Source organism: Terrapene carolina, unplaced genomic scaffold (assembly GCF_002925995.2).
Source record: "Terrapene carolina triunguis isolate 2854851 unplaced genomic scaffold, T_m_triunguis-2.0 Scaffold42, whole genome shotgun sequence".
NCBI lineage: Eukaryota > Metazoa > Chordata > Testudines > Emydidae > Terrapene > Terrapene triunguis.
This window is the reverse complement of record NW_020664393.1, coordinates 23,604,066-23,621,445: the sequence shown is the minus strand read 5'-3', so window position 1 is coordinate 23,621,445 and position 17,380 is coordinate 23,604,066. Positions and strand designations below refer to the sequence as shown.

Genomic DNA, 17,380 nt, shown 5'->3' with positions numbered 1-17,380 from the left:
ATTTTGTTGGGTGACCCCTGATTCTTGTGTTATGTGGTAAATAACACTCCCCTATTCTCTTTCTCTACAGCATTCATGATTTTATAGACCTCTATCATATCCCCCCTTAGTCATCTCTTTTCTAAGATGAAAAGTCCCCATCTTTTTAATCTCTCCTCATATGGAAGCTGTTCCTTAACCTTAATCATTTTTTTTGCCCTTCTCTGAACCTTTTCCAATTCTAATATATCTTTTTTTGAGATAGGGTGACCAGAACTGCATGCAGTATTCAAGGCATAGGCATACCATGAATTTATATAGTGACATTATGCTATTTTCTGTCTTTTTATCTATCCCTTTCCTAATGATTCCTAACATTCTGTTAGCTTTTTTCACTGCTGCTACACATGGAGCAGAAATTATCAGATAGTTATCCACAATGACTCCAAGATCTCTTTCTTGAGTCGTAACAGCTAATTTAGACATCATCATTTTGTGTGTACAGTTGCATTTATCTACATTTAATTTTTGTAACTCTTCGCAATCTGCTTTGGACTTAACTATCTAGAGTAATTTTGTAACTTTGCCCCTTTGTTTTACCCCTTTTTCCAGATTATTTATGCATATGTTGAACAGCACAGGTCAGAGTACAGATCCTTGGAGGAACCCCGCTATTTACCTCTCTCCACTGTGAAAAGTGATTGTTTTTTTCCTACCCTTTGGCCTGGTCTGGTCTACACTGGGGGGGTAGGGGTCAATCTAAGTTATGCAACTTCAGCTACGTGAATAACGTAGCTGAAGCCGATGTACTTAGATCGACTTACCGTGGTGTCTTCACTGCGGTGAGTCGACTGCTGCCGCTCCCCTGTTGACTCCGCCTCTCGCGGCAGTGGAGTACAGGAGTCGACGGGAGAGCATTCAGGGGTCGATTTATTGCGTCTAGAATCGACCCCCGCTGGATCGATCGCTGCCCTTTGTTTCCTGTCTTTTAACCAGTTACTTATCCATGAGAGGACCTTCCCTCTTAATCTGATGATTGCTTCTTTTGCTTAAGAGCCTTTAGTGAGGGACTTACTTTGTCAAAGGCTTCCTGAAAGTCCAAGTACACTATATCCATTGGATCACCCTTGTCCATGTTTGTTGACACCCTCAAAGAATTCTAACAGATTGGTGAGGCATGATTTCCCTTTACAAAAGCTAGGGTGACTCTTCCACAACATATTCTGTTCATCTATGTGTCTGATAATTCTGTTCTTTACTGTAGTTTCAACCAATTTGCCTGGTACTGAAGTTAGGCATACCAGCGTGTAATAGCCATGATTGCCTCTGGAGTCTTTTTTTAAAAATCAGTGTTACATTAGCTATCCTCCTGTCATCTAGTACAGAGGCGGATTTTAGCAATAGATTACATACCATAGTGAGTACTCCTGCAATTTCATATTTGAGCTCCTTCAGTACTTTTGGGTGAATACCATCTGGTCCTTGTGACTTATTACTGTTTAATTTATCAATTTATTCCAAAACCTTCTCTATTGACACCTCAGTCTAGGACAGTTCCTCAGATTTATCACCTAAAAAGAATGGCTCACTTGTGAGAATGTCCCTCACAGCTTCTGCAGTGAACTTATTCAGATAATTCATTTAGCGTCTCTGTGATGGCCTTGTATTCCTTGAGTGCTCCTTTAGCAATTTGAGTGGCCTGTGGCCCCACTGACTGGTAGGTTTCCTGCTTCAAATGTACTTAATTTTTTTTTTGCTGTTAGTTTTCGTGTCTTTTGCTGGTTGCTCTTCAAATTCTTTTTTGGTCTGCCTAATTGTACTTGCACTTGACTTGCCAGAATTTATGCTTCTTTCTATTTTCCTCAGTAGTATTTGACTTACAAACTTTTAAAAGATGATTTCTTGTCTCTAACTGCCTCTTTTCCTCTATTGTTTAGCCATGGTGGCATTTTTTTGGCCCTCTTGCTGTTTTTTATTATTTGGGGTATACATTTAATTTGAGCTTCTATTATGGTGTTTTTAAATAGTTTCCATGCAGATTGCAGGTATTTCACGCGTTTACTCCTTTGACTATTCCTTTTAATTTCCATTTAACAAGCTTCTTCATTTTTATGTACTTCCCCTTTTTGAAATTAAATGCTACCGTGGTGGGCTTCTTTGGTATTTTCCCCCTTAGAAGGATGTTAAATTTAATTACATTATGGCTGCTATTATTGAATGGTTCAGCTATATTCACCTCTTGGACTAGAGGTGAATATAGTCCACCTTAGGACTAAATCAAGAATTAGGACTAAATCAAGAATTGCCTCTCCTGTTGTGGGTTAGAGGACTAGCTTCTCCAAGAAGCAGTTATTAATGGTGTCTAGAAAGTTTCTCTCTGCATCGGTCCAGAGGTGATATGTAACCAGTCAACATGGGAATAGTTGGAATCTCTCATTATGATTGGTTTTCTGTTTTTATAGCTGCTCTAATCTCCCACAGGTGGATGGTACTATATTTCTACTGCTATACTTATTATACATGCATGGAATTTCTATTCACAGAGATTCTGTAATACAATTTGATTCATTTAAGACTTTTACAGTATTTGAGTCTATGCTGTCTTTCAAATATAGTGCCACTACCCTAGCAGCATGACCTACTCTGTCATTTGTATATATTTTGTACCCTGGTATTGCCATGTCCCATTTATTATCATCATTCCACCAAGTTTCTTGATAGCTATTATATCAATATCATTTAATACCAGGCAATCAAGTTCACCCATCTTAGTATATAGACTTTTAGCATTTGTATACAAGCACTTATAAAATTTGTCAATATTTAGTTGTCTGCCTTCATGTGATGTAACTGAATGGGACTCTTTTGTCTGTTTCTCTTCAGTTCCTACCTGTACTTTATCAACTTCTATCCTCTCCCCTTTATTAGGATATAGAGTATCCCCTTTAATAATTTTTTCTGTAAAGGATGTCTCTGTTTGAACCATGTGTTCCTCCACACCTGTCAGCTTTCCCCCAGCCATTAGTTTAAAAACTCCTCTACGACCTTTTAAATTTTACATACCAGCAATCTGGTTCCATTATTGTTTAGGTAGAGTCCATCCTTCCTGTGCAGGCTCCTCCTTTCCAAAAAGGTTCCCCAGTTTCTAATAAACCTAAATCCCTCCTCCTAACACCATCATCTCATCCACACATTGAGACCTTGGCAGTACTGCCTGTCTAACTGGCCCTGAGGCACTTTGGCTCCTGCAGCTCCATCTGCAGCAGTGAGACTCATGTATCATCATCCTCAATGCAAGGCAGAATCCAGCTACAAGCCACAATCCAGCTTTGTGAATTTCTCTCTTCACTTTTACATAGAATAGAACAGAGCTGGCATATATTGTTTGATATGCATATTATCTCAATGAAGAGAGAATAGGATGCACTCTATGTCCTACTGCCATGTGCAATAAACTGGGACGTTTCTGAATAGGAGCTTACTTACCTGTAACTGGAGATTCTTCGAGATGTGTGGTCCCTATCTGTACTCCACGGGAGGGCTTACACAGGCGCACCATGCGCCTGGAGTTGGAGAATTTGAAAGTAGTGTCTGTTGGTGCATGCATATGCCCTGGCTCACCTTGTGCTTCCGTCTGAGGTGATAAAAGGCAGGGCGGACAGATCGCATTTCCAGTTCCTTCTCCACCATGAATCAGATAGATCCATAGCAGAGGGGAAGGAGTGTGGGAAGTGGAAGTGAAGGCCAAGACCATAACTGGGTTCAAAAAGGAACTAGATAAATTCATGGATAGGTCCATCAATGGCTATTAGCCAGGATGGGCAGGGATGGTGTCCCTAGCCTCTGTTTGCCAGAAGCTGGAAATGAGCGACACGGGATGGATCACTTGATGATTACCTGTTCTGTTCATTCCCTCTGGGGCACCTGGCACTGGCCACTGTTGGAAGACAGGATGCTGGGCTAGCTGGACCTTTGGTCTGACCCAGTATGGCCATTCTTATGTTCTTATATGCAAAGCGAATAATTCTCTGGTCAGAATCCTCCATTGTGTAAAGATGTCGTGTACTACTGCATCATGAAGTTCCATTTGTGGTTGACCTCAAAATGTCAGCTGAGCAAGTTTGCGAGCACATTCTGTGTCCCTGGATGATAGGCTGTGGACAAGAGGATCTGGTGATTGATGCACCAATTCCAGACATTGACCGCTTCTGCACATAAAGCGGTCAACTTCATTCCTCCCTGTTCATTGATGTAGAAAGCAGCAGTAGTGTTGTCTAACATGATGGGAACAGATGAATGGGAGAAAGGACTGGTATGCCTTTCTTACAGCTCATAGTTCCAGGATATTGATGTGCATCCTGGATTCTCGGGGAGACCATGTTCCCTCTGTCATGTGATTGTCCATGTGTACTCCCTAGTCTACGAGAGATGTGTCGGTAATGATCATCTTGTCCGGTGAGGAGGGCAGGAAGGGAACTCCTACACATACATGGGTTGGGTCTGTGCACCATTGAAGGGAGGACAGCACCCTGGTGGGGACTGTCCATAGTGTGATGTTTTGGTAAGTAAACTGACTGGGCCCAAATTTGGAGGCAGCAAAGGCAGTCACGTATGTACATGAAGCTACGTGGCCAAGGAGGGACAAACAAGTACTGGTTGGAACATAAGGATTGTTGATGATGAATCTGTCCATCAGCAGGTAGGCCCATGCTGTGACCGAATTGATTGTGACCCCTATAAAGTCCAGGTATTGTGTGGAGTCTAGGATCAATTTCTCGACATTGATGCTGACTCCAAGGGACAAAAGAAGGCTGAGTAACATGGAGGTTGACGCTTGGGCTTTGTGCCTGGACCGTGGACCTAGAATCCAGTTGTTGAGATATAGAAACACGAGGGCCCCTAACGGCTGATATAGGCTGCTACGACAGAGAAAACTTTGGTGAAGACTATGGGAGTGCTGGCTGTTCTGAAAGGGGAACCCTATACTGGAAATGGTGGGTGCCAATTATGAATCTTAGGAAGTATCTGTGGGCCGAATGGATATCAATGTAAAAATAAGCATCCTGCATATCAAGAGCTGTAAACCACATGCCTTTTTCTAGAGATGGGATAATAGCTGCCAACGTGACCATATGAAAGGGAGTGTGGGCTATATTGGCAGAGAGAAAGGAGGGTCAGGACAAAACTGGGAGGAAAGATCAAACCAGTATCTTAGATGCCTATATACACATGCGAGAAGTATGGGTAATAAGCAGGAAGAACTGGAAGTGCTAATAAATAAATACAACTATGACATTGTTGGCATCACTGAAACTTGGTGGGATAATATACATGATTGGAATGTTGGTGTGGATGGGTACAGCTTGCTCAGGAAGGATAGACAGGGGAAAAAGGGAGGAGGTGTTGCCTTATATATTAAAAATGTGCACACTTGGACTGAGGTAGAGATGGACATAGGAGATGGAAGTGTTGAGAGTCTCTGGGTTAGGCTAAAAGGGGTAAAAAACAAGGGAGATGTCATGCTAGGAGTCTACTACAGGCCACCTAACCAGGTGGAAGAGGTGGATGAGGCTTTTTTTAAGCAACTAACAAAATCATCCAAAGCCCAAGATTTGGTGGTGATGGGGGACTTCAACTATCCGGATATATGTTGGGAAAATAACACAGCGGGGCACAGACTATCCAACAAATTCTTGGACTGCATTGCAGACAACTTTTTATTTCAGAAGGTTGAAAAAGCTACTAGGGGGGAAGCTGTTCTAGACTTGATTTTAACAAATAGGGAGGAACTTGTTGAGAATTTGAAAGTAGAAGGCAGCCTGGGTGAAAGTGATCATGAAATCATAGAGTTTGCAATTCTAAGGAAGGGTAGAAGGGAGAACAGCAAAATAGAGACAATGGATTTCAGGAAGGCAGATTTTGGTAAGCTCAGAGAGCTGATAGGTAAGGTCCCATGGGAATCAAGACTGAGGGGAAAAACAACTGAGGAGAGTTGGCAGTTTTTCAAAGGGACACTATTAAGGGCCCAAAAGCAAGCTATTCCGCTGGTTAGGAAAGATAGAAAATGTGGCAAAAGACCACCTTGGCTTAACCACGAGATCTTGCATGATCTAAAAAATAAAAAGGAGTCATATAAAAAATGGAAACTAGGACAGATTACAAAGGATGAATATAGGCAAACAACACAGGAATGCAGGGGCAAGAATAGAAAGGCAAAGGCACAAAATGAGCTCAAACTAGCTACAGGAATAAAGGGAAACAAGAAGACTTTTTATCAATACATTAGAAGCAAGAGGAAGACCAAAGACAGGGTAGGCCCACTGCTCAGTGAAAAGGGAGAAACAGTAACAGGAAACTTGGAAATGGCAGAGATGCTTAATGACTTCTTTGTTTCGGTCTTCACCGAGAAGTCTGAAGGAATGCCTAACATAGTGAATGCTAATGGGAAGGGGGTAGGTTTAGCAGATAAAATAAAAAAAGAACAAGTTAAAAATCACTTAGAAAAGTTAGATGCCTGCAAGTCACCAGGGCCTGATGAAATGCATCCTAGAATACTCAAGGAGCTAATAGAGGAGGTATCTGAGCCTCTAGCTATTATCTTTGGAAAATCATGGGAGACGGGAGAGATTCCAGAAGACTGGAAAAGGGCAAATATAGTGCCCATCTATAAAAAGGGAAATAAAAACAACCCAGGAAACTACAGACCAGATAGTTTAACTTCTGTGCCAGGGAAGATAATGGAGCAAGTAATTAAGGAAATCATCTGCAAACACTTGGAAGGTGGTAAGGTGATAGGGAACAGCCAGCATGGATTTGTAAAGAACAAATCATGTCAAACCAATCTGATAGCTTTCTTTGATAGGATAACGAGCCTTGTGGATAAGGGTGAAGCTGTGGATGTGGTATACCTGGACTTTAGTAAGGCATTTGATACGGTCTCGCATGATATTCTTATTGATAAACTAGGCAAATACAATTTAGATGGGGCTACTATAAGGTGGGTGCATAACTGGCTGGATAACCGTACTCAGAGAGTTGTTATTAATGGTTCCCAATCCTGCTGGAAAGGCATAACGAGTGGGGTACCGCAGGGGTCTGTTTTGGGACCGGCTCTGTTCAATATCTTCATCAACGACTTAGATATTGGCATAGAAAGTACGCTTATTAAGTTTGCGGATGATACCAAACTGGGAGGGATTGCAACTGCTTTGGAGGACAGGGTCATAATTCAAAATGATCTGGACAAATTGGAGAAATGGTCTGAGTTAAACAGGATGAAGTTTAACAAAGACAAATGCAAAGTGCTCCACTTAGGAAGAAAAAATCAGTTTCACACATACAGAATGGGAAGAGACTGTCTAGGAAGGAGTACGGCAGAAAGGGATCTAGGGGTTATAGTGGACCACAAGCTAAATATGAGTCAACAGTGTGATGCTGTTGCAAAAAAAGCAAACATGATTCTGGGATGTATTAACAGGTGTGTTGTGAGCACGACACGAGAAGTCATTCTTCCGCTCTACTCTGCTCTGGTTAGGCCTCAGCTGGAGTATTGTGTCCAGTTCTGGGCACCGCATTTCAAAAAAGATGTGGAGAAATTGGAAAGGGTCCAGAGAAGAGCAACAAGAATGATTAAACGTCTTGAGAACATGACCTATGAAGGAAGGCTGAAAGAATTGGGTTTGTTTAGTTTGGAAAAGAGAAGACTGAGAGGGGACATGATAGCAGTTTTTAGGTATTTAAAAGGGTGTCATAAGGAGGAGGGAGAAAACTTGTTCACCTTAGCCTCTAAGGATAGAACAAGAAGCAATGGGTTTAAACTGCAGCAAGGGAGGTCTAGGTTGGACATTAGGAAAAAGTTCCTAACTGTCAGGGTGATTAAACACTGGAATAGATTGCCTAGGGAGGTTGTGGAATCTCCATCTCTGGAGATATTTAAGAGTAGGTTAGATAAGTGTCTATCAGCGATGGTCTAGACAGTATTTGGTCCTGCCATACGGGCAGGGGACTGGACTCGATGACCTCTCGAGGTCCCTTCCAGTCCTCGAATCTATGAATCTATGAAACTTGAGTTTGTGGATGAAGCGATTGAGATGACAGAAATTGAGAATTGGTCTCCACCCACCTTTCTTCTTGGTATCAGGAAGTAAGTCAAATAGAATCATGTTCCTTGGTATTCCGGGGAACACATTCTACCATGCCCTGTTATAGTAAGGAATTCACCTCTTGGGTGAAAATGCTATCATGAGAGTGGTCCCTGAGATGGGATAGGGAGGGTTTTTTTTGGAGGAGGTAGTGTGATGAATTAAATTGTATAGCCATGATGGATGATGTTCAGCACCCATTTGGCCATTGTTTTTGCACTCCAAGTTTGGGGGAAGAGTGCTAAATGACCCCCCAAAGAGGTAGGGGGGTTGTGAGGTGGTATGCAAGATGGTTGGTGTCTCTTGAGGTAGTCTCAAAAATATCTCTTGGTCGGCGGTTGTAGCTGTGAGGTGAAAGCCTGTGAAGGAGGTCCGGGGAGGTAGTATCTTTGGGTTTTCTTTCACTTCCTCGGTGGCTCATAAGGTCGATGAGGGTAGAATTGGGGGGACCTGTAGCATTGGGTGGATGGTGGGCAGTTGAATTTATGCTTCAGGGCATGAGTGTAGATATCCAGTGAGCGAAAGGTGGCTCTGGAGTCCTTGAGGGTATATAGTGCATCATCTATCTTTTGATTAAAAAGATGGGATTCATTGAAGGAAAGCTCTTCAGTAGTGTTTTGCGCTTCCCTAGGGAAACTGGAGGAGTGGAGCCAAGATTCCCTATGCATAACTATAGCCATAGCCATGGCCCTTGAGGAGGTATCTGCTGCGTCCACTGCCAATTAGAGTTCTGTTCTGGCTACCAGCTTCCCTTCCTCAATGAGCACCTGAAAACGAGTCCAGTCCCGTTGTGAGAGGCTATCAGTAAATTCCTCATATTTTCTGTAATTCAGGAAGTCGTGTTTGGCTAGTAATCCCTGACAGTATGAAATCCTGAATTGGAGACTAGATGAGGAAAAGACCTTATGCCCCAAAAGGTCCAAATGCTTCCCCTTCTTGTCAGGTGGTGTAGAATGAGGGTGCTGTTGTCTGGCTCTTTTAGTCACTGCTTGGACAACCAGAGAGATTGGGTGTGTGTCAAGAATAGATGGTAAATGGGATATATATTGTAATGATATACTGATACTTACTGCATGTCGTGTTAGTATTTAATACATACAGATACTTTTAGCTGGATGCATATCATGGATCTTTTATTCTAATCTTCAATTTAACTGTTTTTTTAGCCTTATTTTCTCTAAACACTTTTTGTCTACTATGTGATTTTGGGTTTCAATCTTGGATGTTGATATAGTGTCTCTCTTTTGCATGTCAATTGCTTTATTGGCCTGAAGAAAAATAAGGGTGAATTCACAAATCTTATTTTACAGATTGGGATTAGAACTGGGTAAATTTTTTCAAATAGAACTTTTTTGGAGAAAAATGGAGATCTGACAACACTGAAACGTGTTGCGAATTCATGTCAGTTTCACCAAATTATTATGGTAAAAATAATACCCCTTTAAAAAAAAAAACATTTCAACATTTTCAAAATGAAAAATTTGATTTTTTTGGTTTGGAATGACTTCATTTCAAAACCTCCTTTGATTTTATTAAAAAACAATTGGAAACGTTTAAAGTAGTCAATATTGAAATGAGACTTTTTGATTTAGTTGAAACTAAATGTTTCATTTGGTCCTTTTTTCTTTTTTAATTTGCCAAAATTTTTGAAAACTTTCTGTTTTGGTTCAACCCCAAACAATTTTTTTCAAATTTTCATAATTGCCAGCAAACAAAAAAAAATCAGTTATTTGCATAGCTTTAATTGGAATAGCATTTTGAAATGGTTATGCAGCATTTGACTATATCAGTGAAAAAAAGGAAATGTTTCAGAAAACCAAGTCAAGTCCCGCTTATTTGATTAATCACTAAGTGAAACAGTGAAAATGCTTTCAAAAATTCAGTCCTCTTTGTTGAAGGCTTACAAGATATAGGTTGGGACAGTAATCCAATTGGTATTCTAAATTCAAAATATTTTTTTAATGTTGTGGTAGTTGGCACAGAGTAAGATATGTTCACACTTTCTAACACCAATTAACAGTTTTAGTGAATAGATAGATTTTTAAAAGGTTACTTATACTGCAAATATTCAAGAACATTTGCCTTTTCATTCCTGAAACAGGTAGTAGAAAACTGTTTTAACTCTGCTGTATAGAGAATTGAAACATCCTTTCAGCTGGTTACTTCAATGAGATCAAGATCCTGCAGTTCTTTTAAAGTCAATGACAGTCTTGCCTAAACAAAGACTGCAGGATCAGAACCCAAATATGACACCAGGAATCTATATAATCAGATGGAGAATGCAGGTGACTGTACTGTCATACATGTATGTATGCTCCACTTTCCTCATTCTAACTTCTGAGGTTATTTATACTATAGTATAGTACAGTACAGTACATAAATTCAGAAGTAATATTGGGAAGAAGATGTGCTTCCTCAACAGAAGTTCAAGAAAACATGGATAATTCCACCACTAATATGTAGGCTTTAGAATGAAAGCACTGTTATATGTTTGCCACATTCTTCTTCTTATTTAATGTTTATTTGCAGTAGCATCCACAATGTGCTAGGTACATTCCAAATACTTAAGAATTACCTGTTCAGAAGAGCTCATAATCTTCCCTTTATACGTTATTCATAGTGTATACAAACAATAAAACAAAGTCTCACTCCTTAAAAATATATCATTTGAATAAATAATTACCTATAAGTACAGTTGGTTTTATAGCTCTAACAATATCTTCCAGATTTTTCATTTCATCATGTTTATGGGCAAACCTTTCTTTCTCGGTTGTTAATGAGGAACGCTCCTAAGTGAACAAAAGCAAAAAATGCATTTATTAAAAATGTGCTGGGACCATGATATTCCCTATGCAAACTGATACACACCTCAAAAAGAGATATTCTGGTAATTAATTATCACTGTTATGTTTAGTGTATGGCACTTGTATTAGCAAATAACAAAATGTTAGAAAACAAAATGTCTTAAAAATTGTACATTGCATCATGCTCTTATAAGGACAATAAATCCATTTGTCCAAATGTAAATACCTGGAATGTGAACATTTTAAAAACCGACAATTTCATTCCACCATAACATTAACTACTCACAAATTGTCAAAAATCATGCACTACATTTGCTTTATAATTTTGCTAAAAGCTGAACAATTGTACACACTTTAAAAGAAACAAATAATTCATGTAATATTGCAACCTTGTACAATTTTAAGTAGCTGAATTTTGATACTTTGAAAATTGGTTTAATAATAAAAAATCTGACCTAATGATAACAGAGTTTAGTTATCTTTAGTGACATACTATTGGCTCAGAATGTATTTGTTTATAAAACCCATGGTATAGGACTAAATAATGCTACTGTGGACTATGCATTTTCCGTAAGTATTATTCAAACAAAAACACTCTCTCTTAGAAGCTTCAAGTCTTTTCTTGTGTAAAAGATCAGGAGTCATCTAAAATATGGAATATGCAAAATTTTAGTTTTTTTAATAACTTGGGATAAACATCTCTAACCAGGCACCAATGAAAACATTTTTCCAGTAACAAAAATGACTTATGTTAGTTGTAAGTCAATTAAGTTTTCATCTGAGGCCTTGTGTACATTAGGGATTTCAGCTATCTCTGTCCAGCCACCAGTCGAACTGCACTAAGCGAAAGCCCTAATGTAGACAGGCAAAAGCGCTACAGGCTGTGATTTGACTGGTACAGCTTACCTGGCCTATAGCTATAGTTTGAAATCAATGGGAGCTGCTGGGGTCTCAGGACTTCTCAGACCACTTGTTGAGGTGTCTAAATATGGAGAAAGCACTATCCTTAAGCACTTATTTCTAAAAATTTCACCTGAGCAGTTTAAAATGGAAATGCTTGAGAGAACCTTGACTACATGCTCAATTGGATACTATATTACTGATGTCTTTTCCAACCATGCATTGCCGATCTCCATAGAGGAAAATTTCCTTCATCTTTCCAAGTTAGCAACAATTATTGAGATAAAATCATCCTTGGTGTAACTCCATTGAAGCCTAAGGAGTTTCACCAAGGACAAATTTGGCTCATGTATTTTAAAACTGGATCTAACAGTGGATTCGTTCTACTTTTCAAAAACTATATTTTTGGGTTTTTTATTTTTAAGAAAAAATTGCTTTAACGTTTTACACAAAAAGGCTGTGGTTTGGTGCAAATTACATCACTGCACTTACTCTGCTCCTCCTCCTCTTTGGACAGTAACCACAAGACTTGGCATACATAATAGAAGGCCATTTTTCATCTGCAGCAGGAGGAAATGGTTCCAGGGGAGACCACAAGAAGTTGTGCAGGTCTGTCATGTGGTTAGAACTGACTGAGCTGCTTTGGTTTACAGGATACCAGTTTCTCTTCTCTCACCCTTGATTATAGGGAATTTTCACAGATTTATCCACTTCTACAGATTTCTTAAATGACTGAAATACAGTGTTTTAAGTGGAGAGGGTTATGTCCTCATGTGCTTATATGGGATTTAAGTATGTTCTTAGAACTACTATCACAGAAATACTGAGATACATGCACCTGATTTCCTTTTTGGGTAAAATATAAAATCCAGCGCCTCTCACAGGTGCAGTAAAATTAGCCACTTTTGGCATGTCCATGATGAAGCTAGTGCACAGTCAATGGGACTTTGAAGATTGCTGTTTTTAAATTCTCCAGCAGATGTCACTGCAGTCTACAAATGTGTTTTTGAGGACTAATTGGTAATTAGCATGTGCTAATATCTGGAATCTGATTGGCTGAGCTTGAGTGTCACATGTCAGTACACGTGACATTAATTAACATACGCAAATCCCTGAAAGATGATTGGCTGAATTATGATAATAAATTAATAGCTAATGAGCTGGAATTGCATATAAAGGCCACAGCCAGCAGGCTAAAACTTTGTAGGGATAGGGACCAGCAAGAGAGTGGAACACTGCCGGACACCTACCAGATGACACCTGCGCAAGAGAAGCCACCTGAGAAGCTACATTGAAATCCAGCAAAGGAAGAGCTGCTTGAAAACCAGTGGCTGTTACAGCAACAGCAGCAGCCCACCTAGGGTTTCAGGGTTGCCTTGGCAATGACCGTTTCTGGCACCTGGCCAGCAGCAACAACCAACGGGCTTCTGTCTCTCTTACCTGAGGAGATATTTTACCTCAGGAAGAGGCAGCAGCGGACAACCCAGCAGCCAGTAGCCCATAACCCATCATCAGACAACGCTCCCAAACGTCGCTCACTAAAATTGACAGAGCAGAAGGACTTTTCTGGTGACGAGTCAGAGGGATTTTATAAAAGCCTCTGTAAGGCCTGGTCCACACTAACCCCCCACTTCGAACTAAGATACGCAACTTCAGCTACGTTATTAACGTAGCTGAAGTCGAAGTACCTTAGTTCGAACTTACCGCGGGTCCAGACCCAGCAGGCAGGCTCCCCCGTCGACTCCGCGTTCTCCTCTCGCGGAGCAGGAGTACCGGCGTCGATGGCGAGCACTTCCGGGATCGATCCCAGAAGATCGATTGCTTACCGCCGGACCCGGAGGTAAGTATAGACGTACCCTAAGTCTTAAATTTTTCTATTTAACGTCCTGGGGCGTATGGGTTTCAAATGTAAATAAAGCTGGATGCCTATGGTTTGAGTGACATTCCTCCTACGCATTCAGTAACCGTAAGGCCAGCGCTTACTGGATGTTAGAGTTAATCGATGTATTGTTACATGTTTATGTTATATGCTTGATTGTTATATTGTTATAGAGTATAAAGTAAGTGATTATATTGTTAGATTATTATATGTTATAGAGTTAAGTGGAATTGTTATTTCTGTGTTGTGTTTTTATTTATCGCACCGCTTCCTTTACATTGTATCTGTAACCTTTACTGTTTATTTTATTTTTATGTTTCTTTCTCCTTTTTTATTGTAATCCTTCACTTCTAAATAAATTCTATTTTTGTTCTTGAAGAATTTACTGCTTGCTGCCTATTCTTGATTGGAGGGCTGTATCCGTATCCTTCAGGGGGGAAGTTAGCTGGCCATGGTTAGCGGCTTTTCTCTGGAAAATCGGTAGGGCAGGCCACAACCTTTAATACCAGAATAGGCAAATTAAAAAGATAGTTAGGTTCAAATCTTCTGGTAACACCCTGTCACTCTTCTCTTCTGAAAACTAAGTAAGCCCAGTTCCCTGAGCCTCTCCTCATAAGTCATTTGCCCCAGGCCCCTAATAATTTTCGTTCCCCTCCGCTTGACTCTTTCCAATTTGTCCACATCCTTTCTGTAGTGGGGGGGGCCAAAACTGGATGCAAAACTCCAGATGTGGCCTCGCCAGTGCCGAATAGAGGGACCTCCCCTGCTCGCCATGAGTTTTCAAAGATAATGGGCAATGGCTCTGCAATCACATCAGCCAATTCCCACAACACCCTCGGATGCATTGCATCTGGTCCCGTGGACTTGTGCATGCCCAGATTTTCTAAATAGTCCTTAACCTGTTTTTTCACCACTGAGGGCTGCTCACCTCCTCCCCATACTGTGCTGCCCAGTGCAGCAGTCTGGGAGCTGACCTTGTCTGTGAAGACCAAGGCAAAAAAAGGCATTGAGTACTTCAGCTTTTTCCACATAATCTGTCACTAGGTTGCCTCCCCCATTCAGTAAGGGTCCCACACTTTCCCTGACCACCTTCTTGTTGCTGACATACTTGTAGAAACCCTTCTTGTTACCCTTCACATCCCTTGCTAGCTGCAACTCCAATTGTGCTTTGGCCTTCCTGATTACACCCCTGCATGCTCAAGCAATATTTTTATACTCTTCCCTAGTCATCTGTCCAAGTTTCCACTTCTTGTAAGCTTCCTTTTTGTGTTTAAGCTCACTGAAGCTTTGTTTGTTAAGCCAAGCTAGTCGCCTGCCATATTTGCTATTCTTTCTGCACATCAGGATGGTTTGTTCCTACGCCCTCAATAACGCTTCTTTAAAATACAGCCAGCTCTCCTAGACTCCTTTCCCCCTCATATTAGCCTCCTAGGGGATCCTGCCCATCAGTTCCCTGAGGGAGTCAAAGTCTGCTTTTCTGAAGTCTAGGGTCTGTATTCTGCTGCTCTCCTTTCTTCCTCTTGTCAAAGGCTTTCTGAAAGTCCAAGTACACTATGTCCACGGATCATTCTTGTCCACATGTTTGTTGACCCCCTCAAAGAATTCTAATAGATTGGTGAGGCATGATTTCCCTTTACAAAAGCTGTGTTGACTTTTCCCCAACAAATTGTGTTCATCTATATGTCCGATAATTCTGCTCTTTACTATAGTTTCAACCAATTTGCCTGGTACTGAAGATAGGCTTACCGACCTGTAATTGCCAGGATCACCTCTGGAATCTTTTTTAAAAATTGGTGTCACATTAGCTATCCTCCAGCCATTTGGTACAGAAGCTGATTTAAGTGATATGTTACATACCACACTTAGTGGTTCTGAAATTTTACATTTGAGTTCCTTCAGAACTCCTGGGTGAATACCATCTGGTCCTGGTGACTTATCACTATTTAATTTATCAATTTGTTCCAAACCCTCCTCTATTGACCCCTCAATTGGATAGTTCCTCAGTAATGAAGATGCTGTTTCCCTGGAGAACACTGAACAATGACCTTTATAGACTTTAGGTCTAGTTGCTAATCTTCTGCCTTTATCCTTCACTATTATTAAACATTCATTATATTAAGATATACATGGAATATTCCAAGTTTTGAACCTGTGACTCAGTGCTGCATCCCATTAACAATAGAGAGGACTTTCACACTTGAAACTTAGAGAGGACACTTTTCAGGCACTCATATCAGAGGATGTGCTACTATGTTGTTATGTAACATTTATATAGGGGTAGAACCTACCGGCCTCAACCCGATTAGGGTCCATTGTGCTAGGCACTGTACAAATGTATAGTAAATGACAGTCTTGTCTGAAAGATTTATAATCTAAAAAAGACATGTCTGGACACCAAAGCCAATGGACCAAAGAGTGGGCTCCCAACTTGGCACCTCTACTGCTGTTAAGATGGGGAGGGAGGAGGAAGTAAAAAAAAATCAGCTGGCCAAAGACAGGACCAACAATAGGAGGAAAAAAGCAGCCTCTAGCTGGAGAGTTCAGGTGGAGTACAGCCACTGCCAGCTTTCCTAAATAAACTTTGCTCTTCTGGGCCAGATATCAGTTTCTTTGAGCTTGATAGAACTGCTCTGTCAGAGAAGGGTGATTTTTCAGAGCCACTAATACTTCACAAAAGGAATAAATCTGGGCAGACAACATTTGATCTCTCACACCATTTTCCTTAGCAATTAAAGAATAAGTAAATTAATGGCTTAATTACAAAAATATTAAGTTATGTGAAGGTTGAGACAATAAAAACAAAGAAATTCTTAGTTAAGGCTATCACAGTATCCAGGGCCGGCCCACAACATTTTGGCACCTGAGGCGGGGAGCTCAAATGACGCCCCCATGCCCGCTCGCTTGGGCCAAAACTTTGAAAGGTCTCAATTCTGCCTTCTTCCTGTTCTACTCCTTTCAGGGTACTGCTCTTCTACCTACTCCAATAAAGGAGAACTAACAACTTAAAATGCCTTATTCAAAAATTTTAAGTAACACTTAACTTTCAAACACCTGAACAGCAAATGTAACTTTTCTTGTCTGCATAGTAAACACTGGCATTTTTATCAGTTTGAATAATCAAAGTGGTGCTTTCCATGCCTTCTTGGTTCCAAAGATTTGAACTGCTTCCTGAAGGTCCACAGTCTGGACCAGCTCATGCTCTATTGAGATGGTTGCAAGACCAACCAGCCTCTCCTGTGTCATTGTGGAGTGTAGATGTATTTTTATTAACTTCAGCCTGGAGAAGCTGCATTCTCCACTGGCAACTGTTACAGGAAGTGTTAGGAGTATGCGCAGAGCAACAAAAGCCTTTGGAAAGAGGATGGTCATCTTATTTGTTCACATATATTCCAGACCAGCCTTTGGAGTTGATCCTGCTGAAATGTATCTTGAAAGGGCTTTCAGTTCATCCCCTAAATCACTCGCATCAATATTGCGCATGTCAACACTGTCTCTAGTGCCCTGCATTGCTGGTGTAGGTCTTCTTCAGGTATAGTGAGGGGTTTTGGAATATCATCCCATGGAGCGGCGAACAGCAGAGGCTAACAGAGGGAGTTTGCCTGGGATCTGTCTGACAGGAGGTACGCTAAGTGCTGCATTGGGGGGCTGTGTTGGTGAGTATCTGAGTGTCTGTTGCT

The 17,380-nt window shown here is 40.7% G+C and overlaps 1 protein-coding gene across 3 annotated transcripts in view; it reads right to left on the bottom strand.

The window, feature by feature from the left end:
* Positions 1-17,380, bottom strand: part of ME1 (malic enzyme 1) — a 400,997-nt gene that overhangs the window by 25,588 nt on the left and 358,029 nt on the right. For all 3 annotated transcript variants that reach the window (XM_026654431.2, XM_024193234.3, XM_026654437.2), the window contains exon 10: positions 10,804-10,909. In XM_026654431.2, coding sequence (XP_026510216.1) covers positions 10,804-10,909 — 106 coding nt within the window. The remainder of the gene's footprint in view (positions 1-10,803; positions 10,910-17,380) is intronic.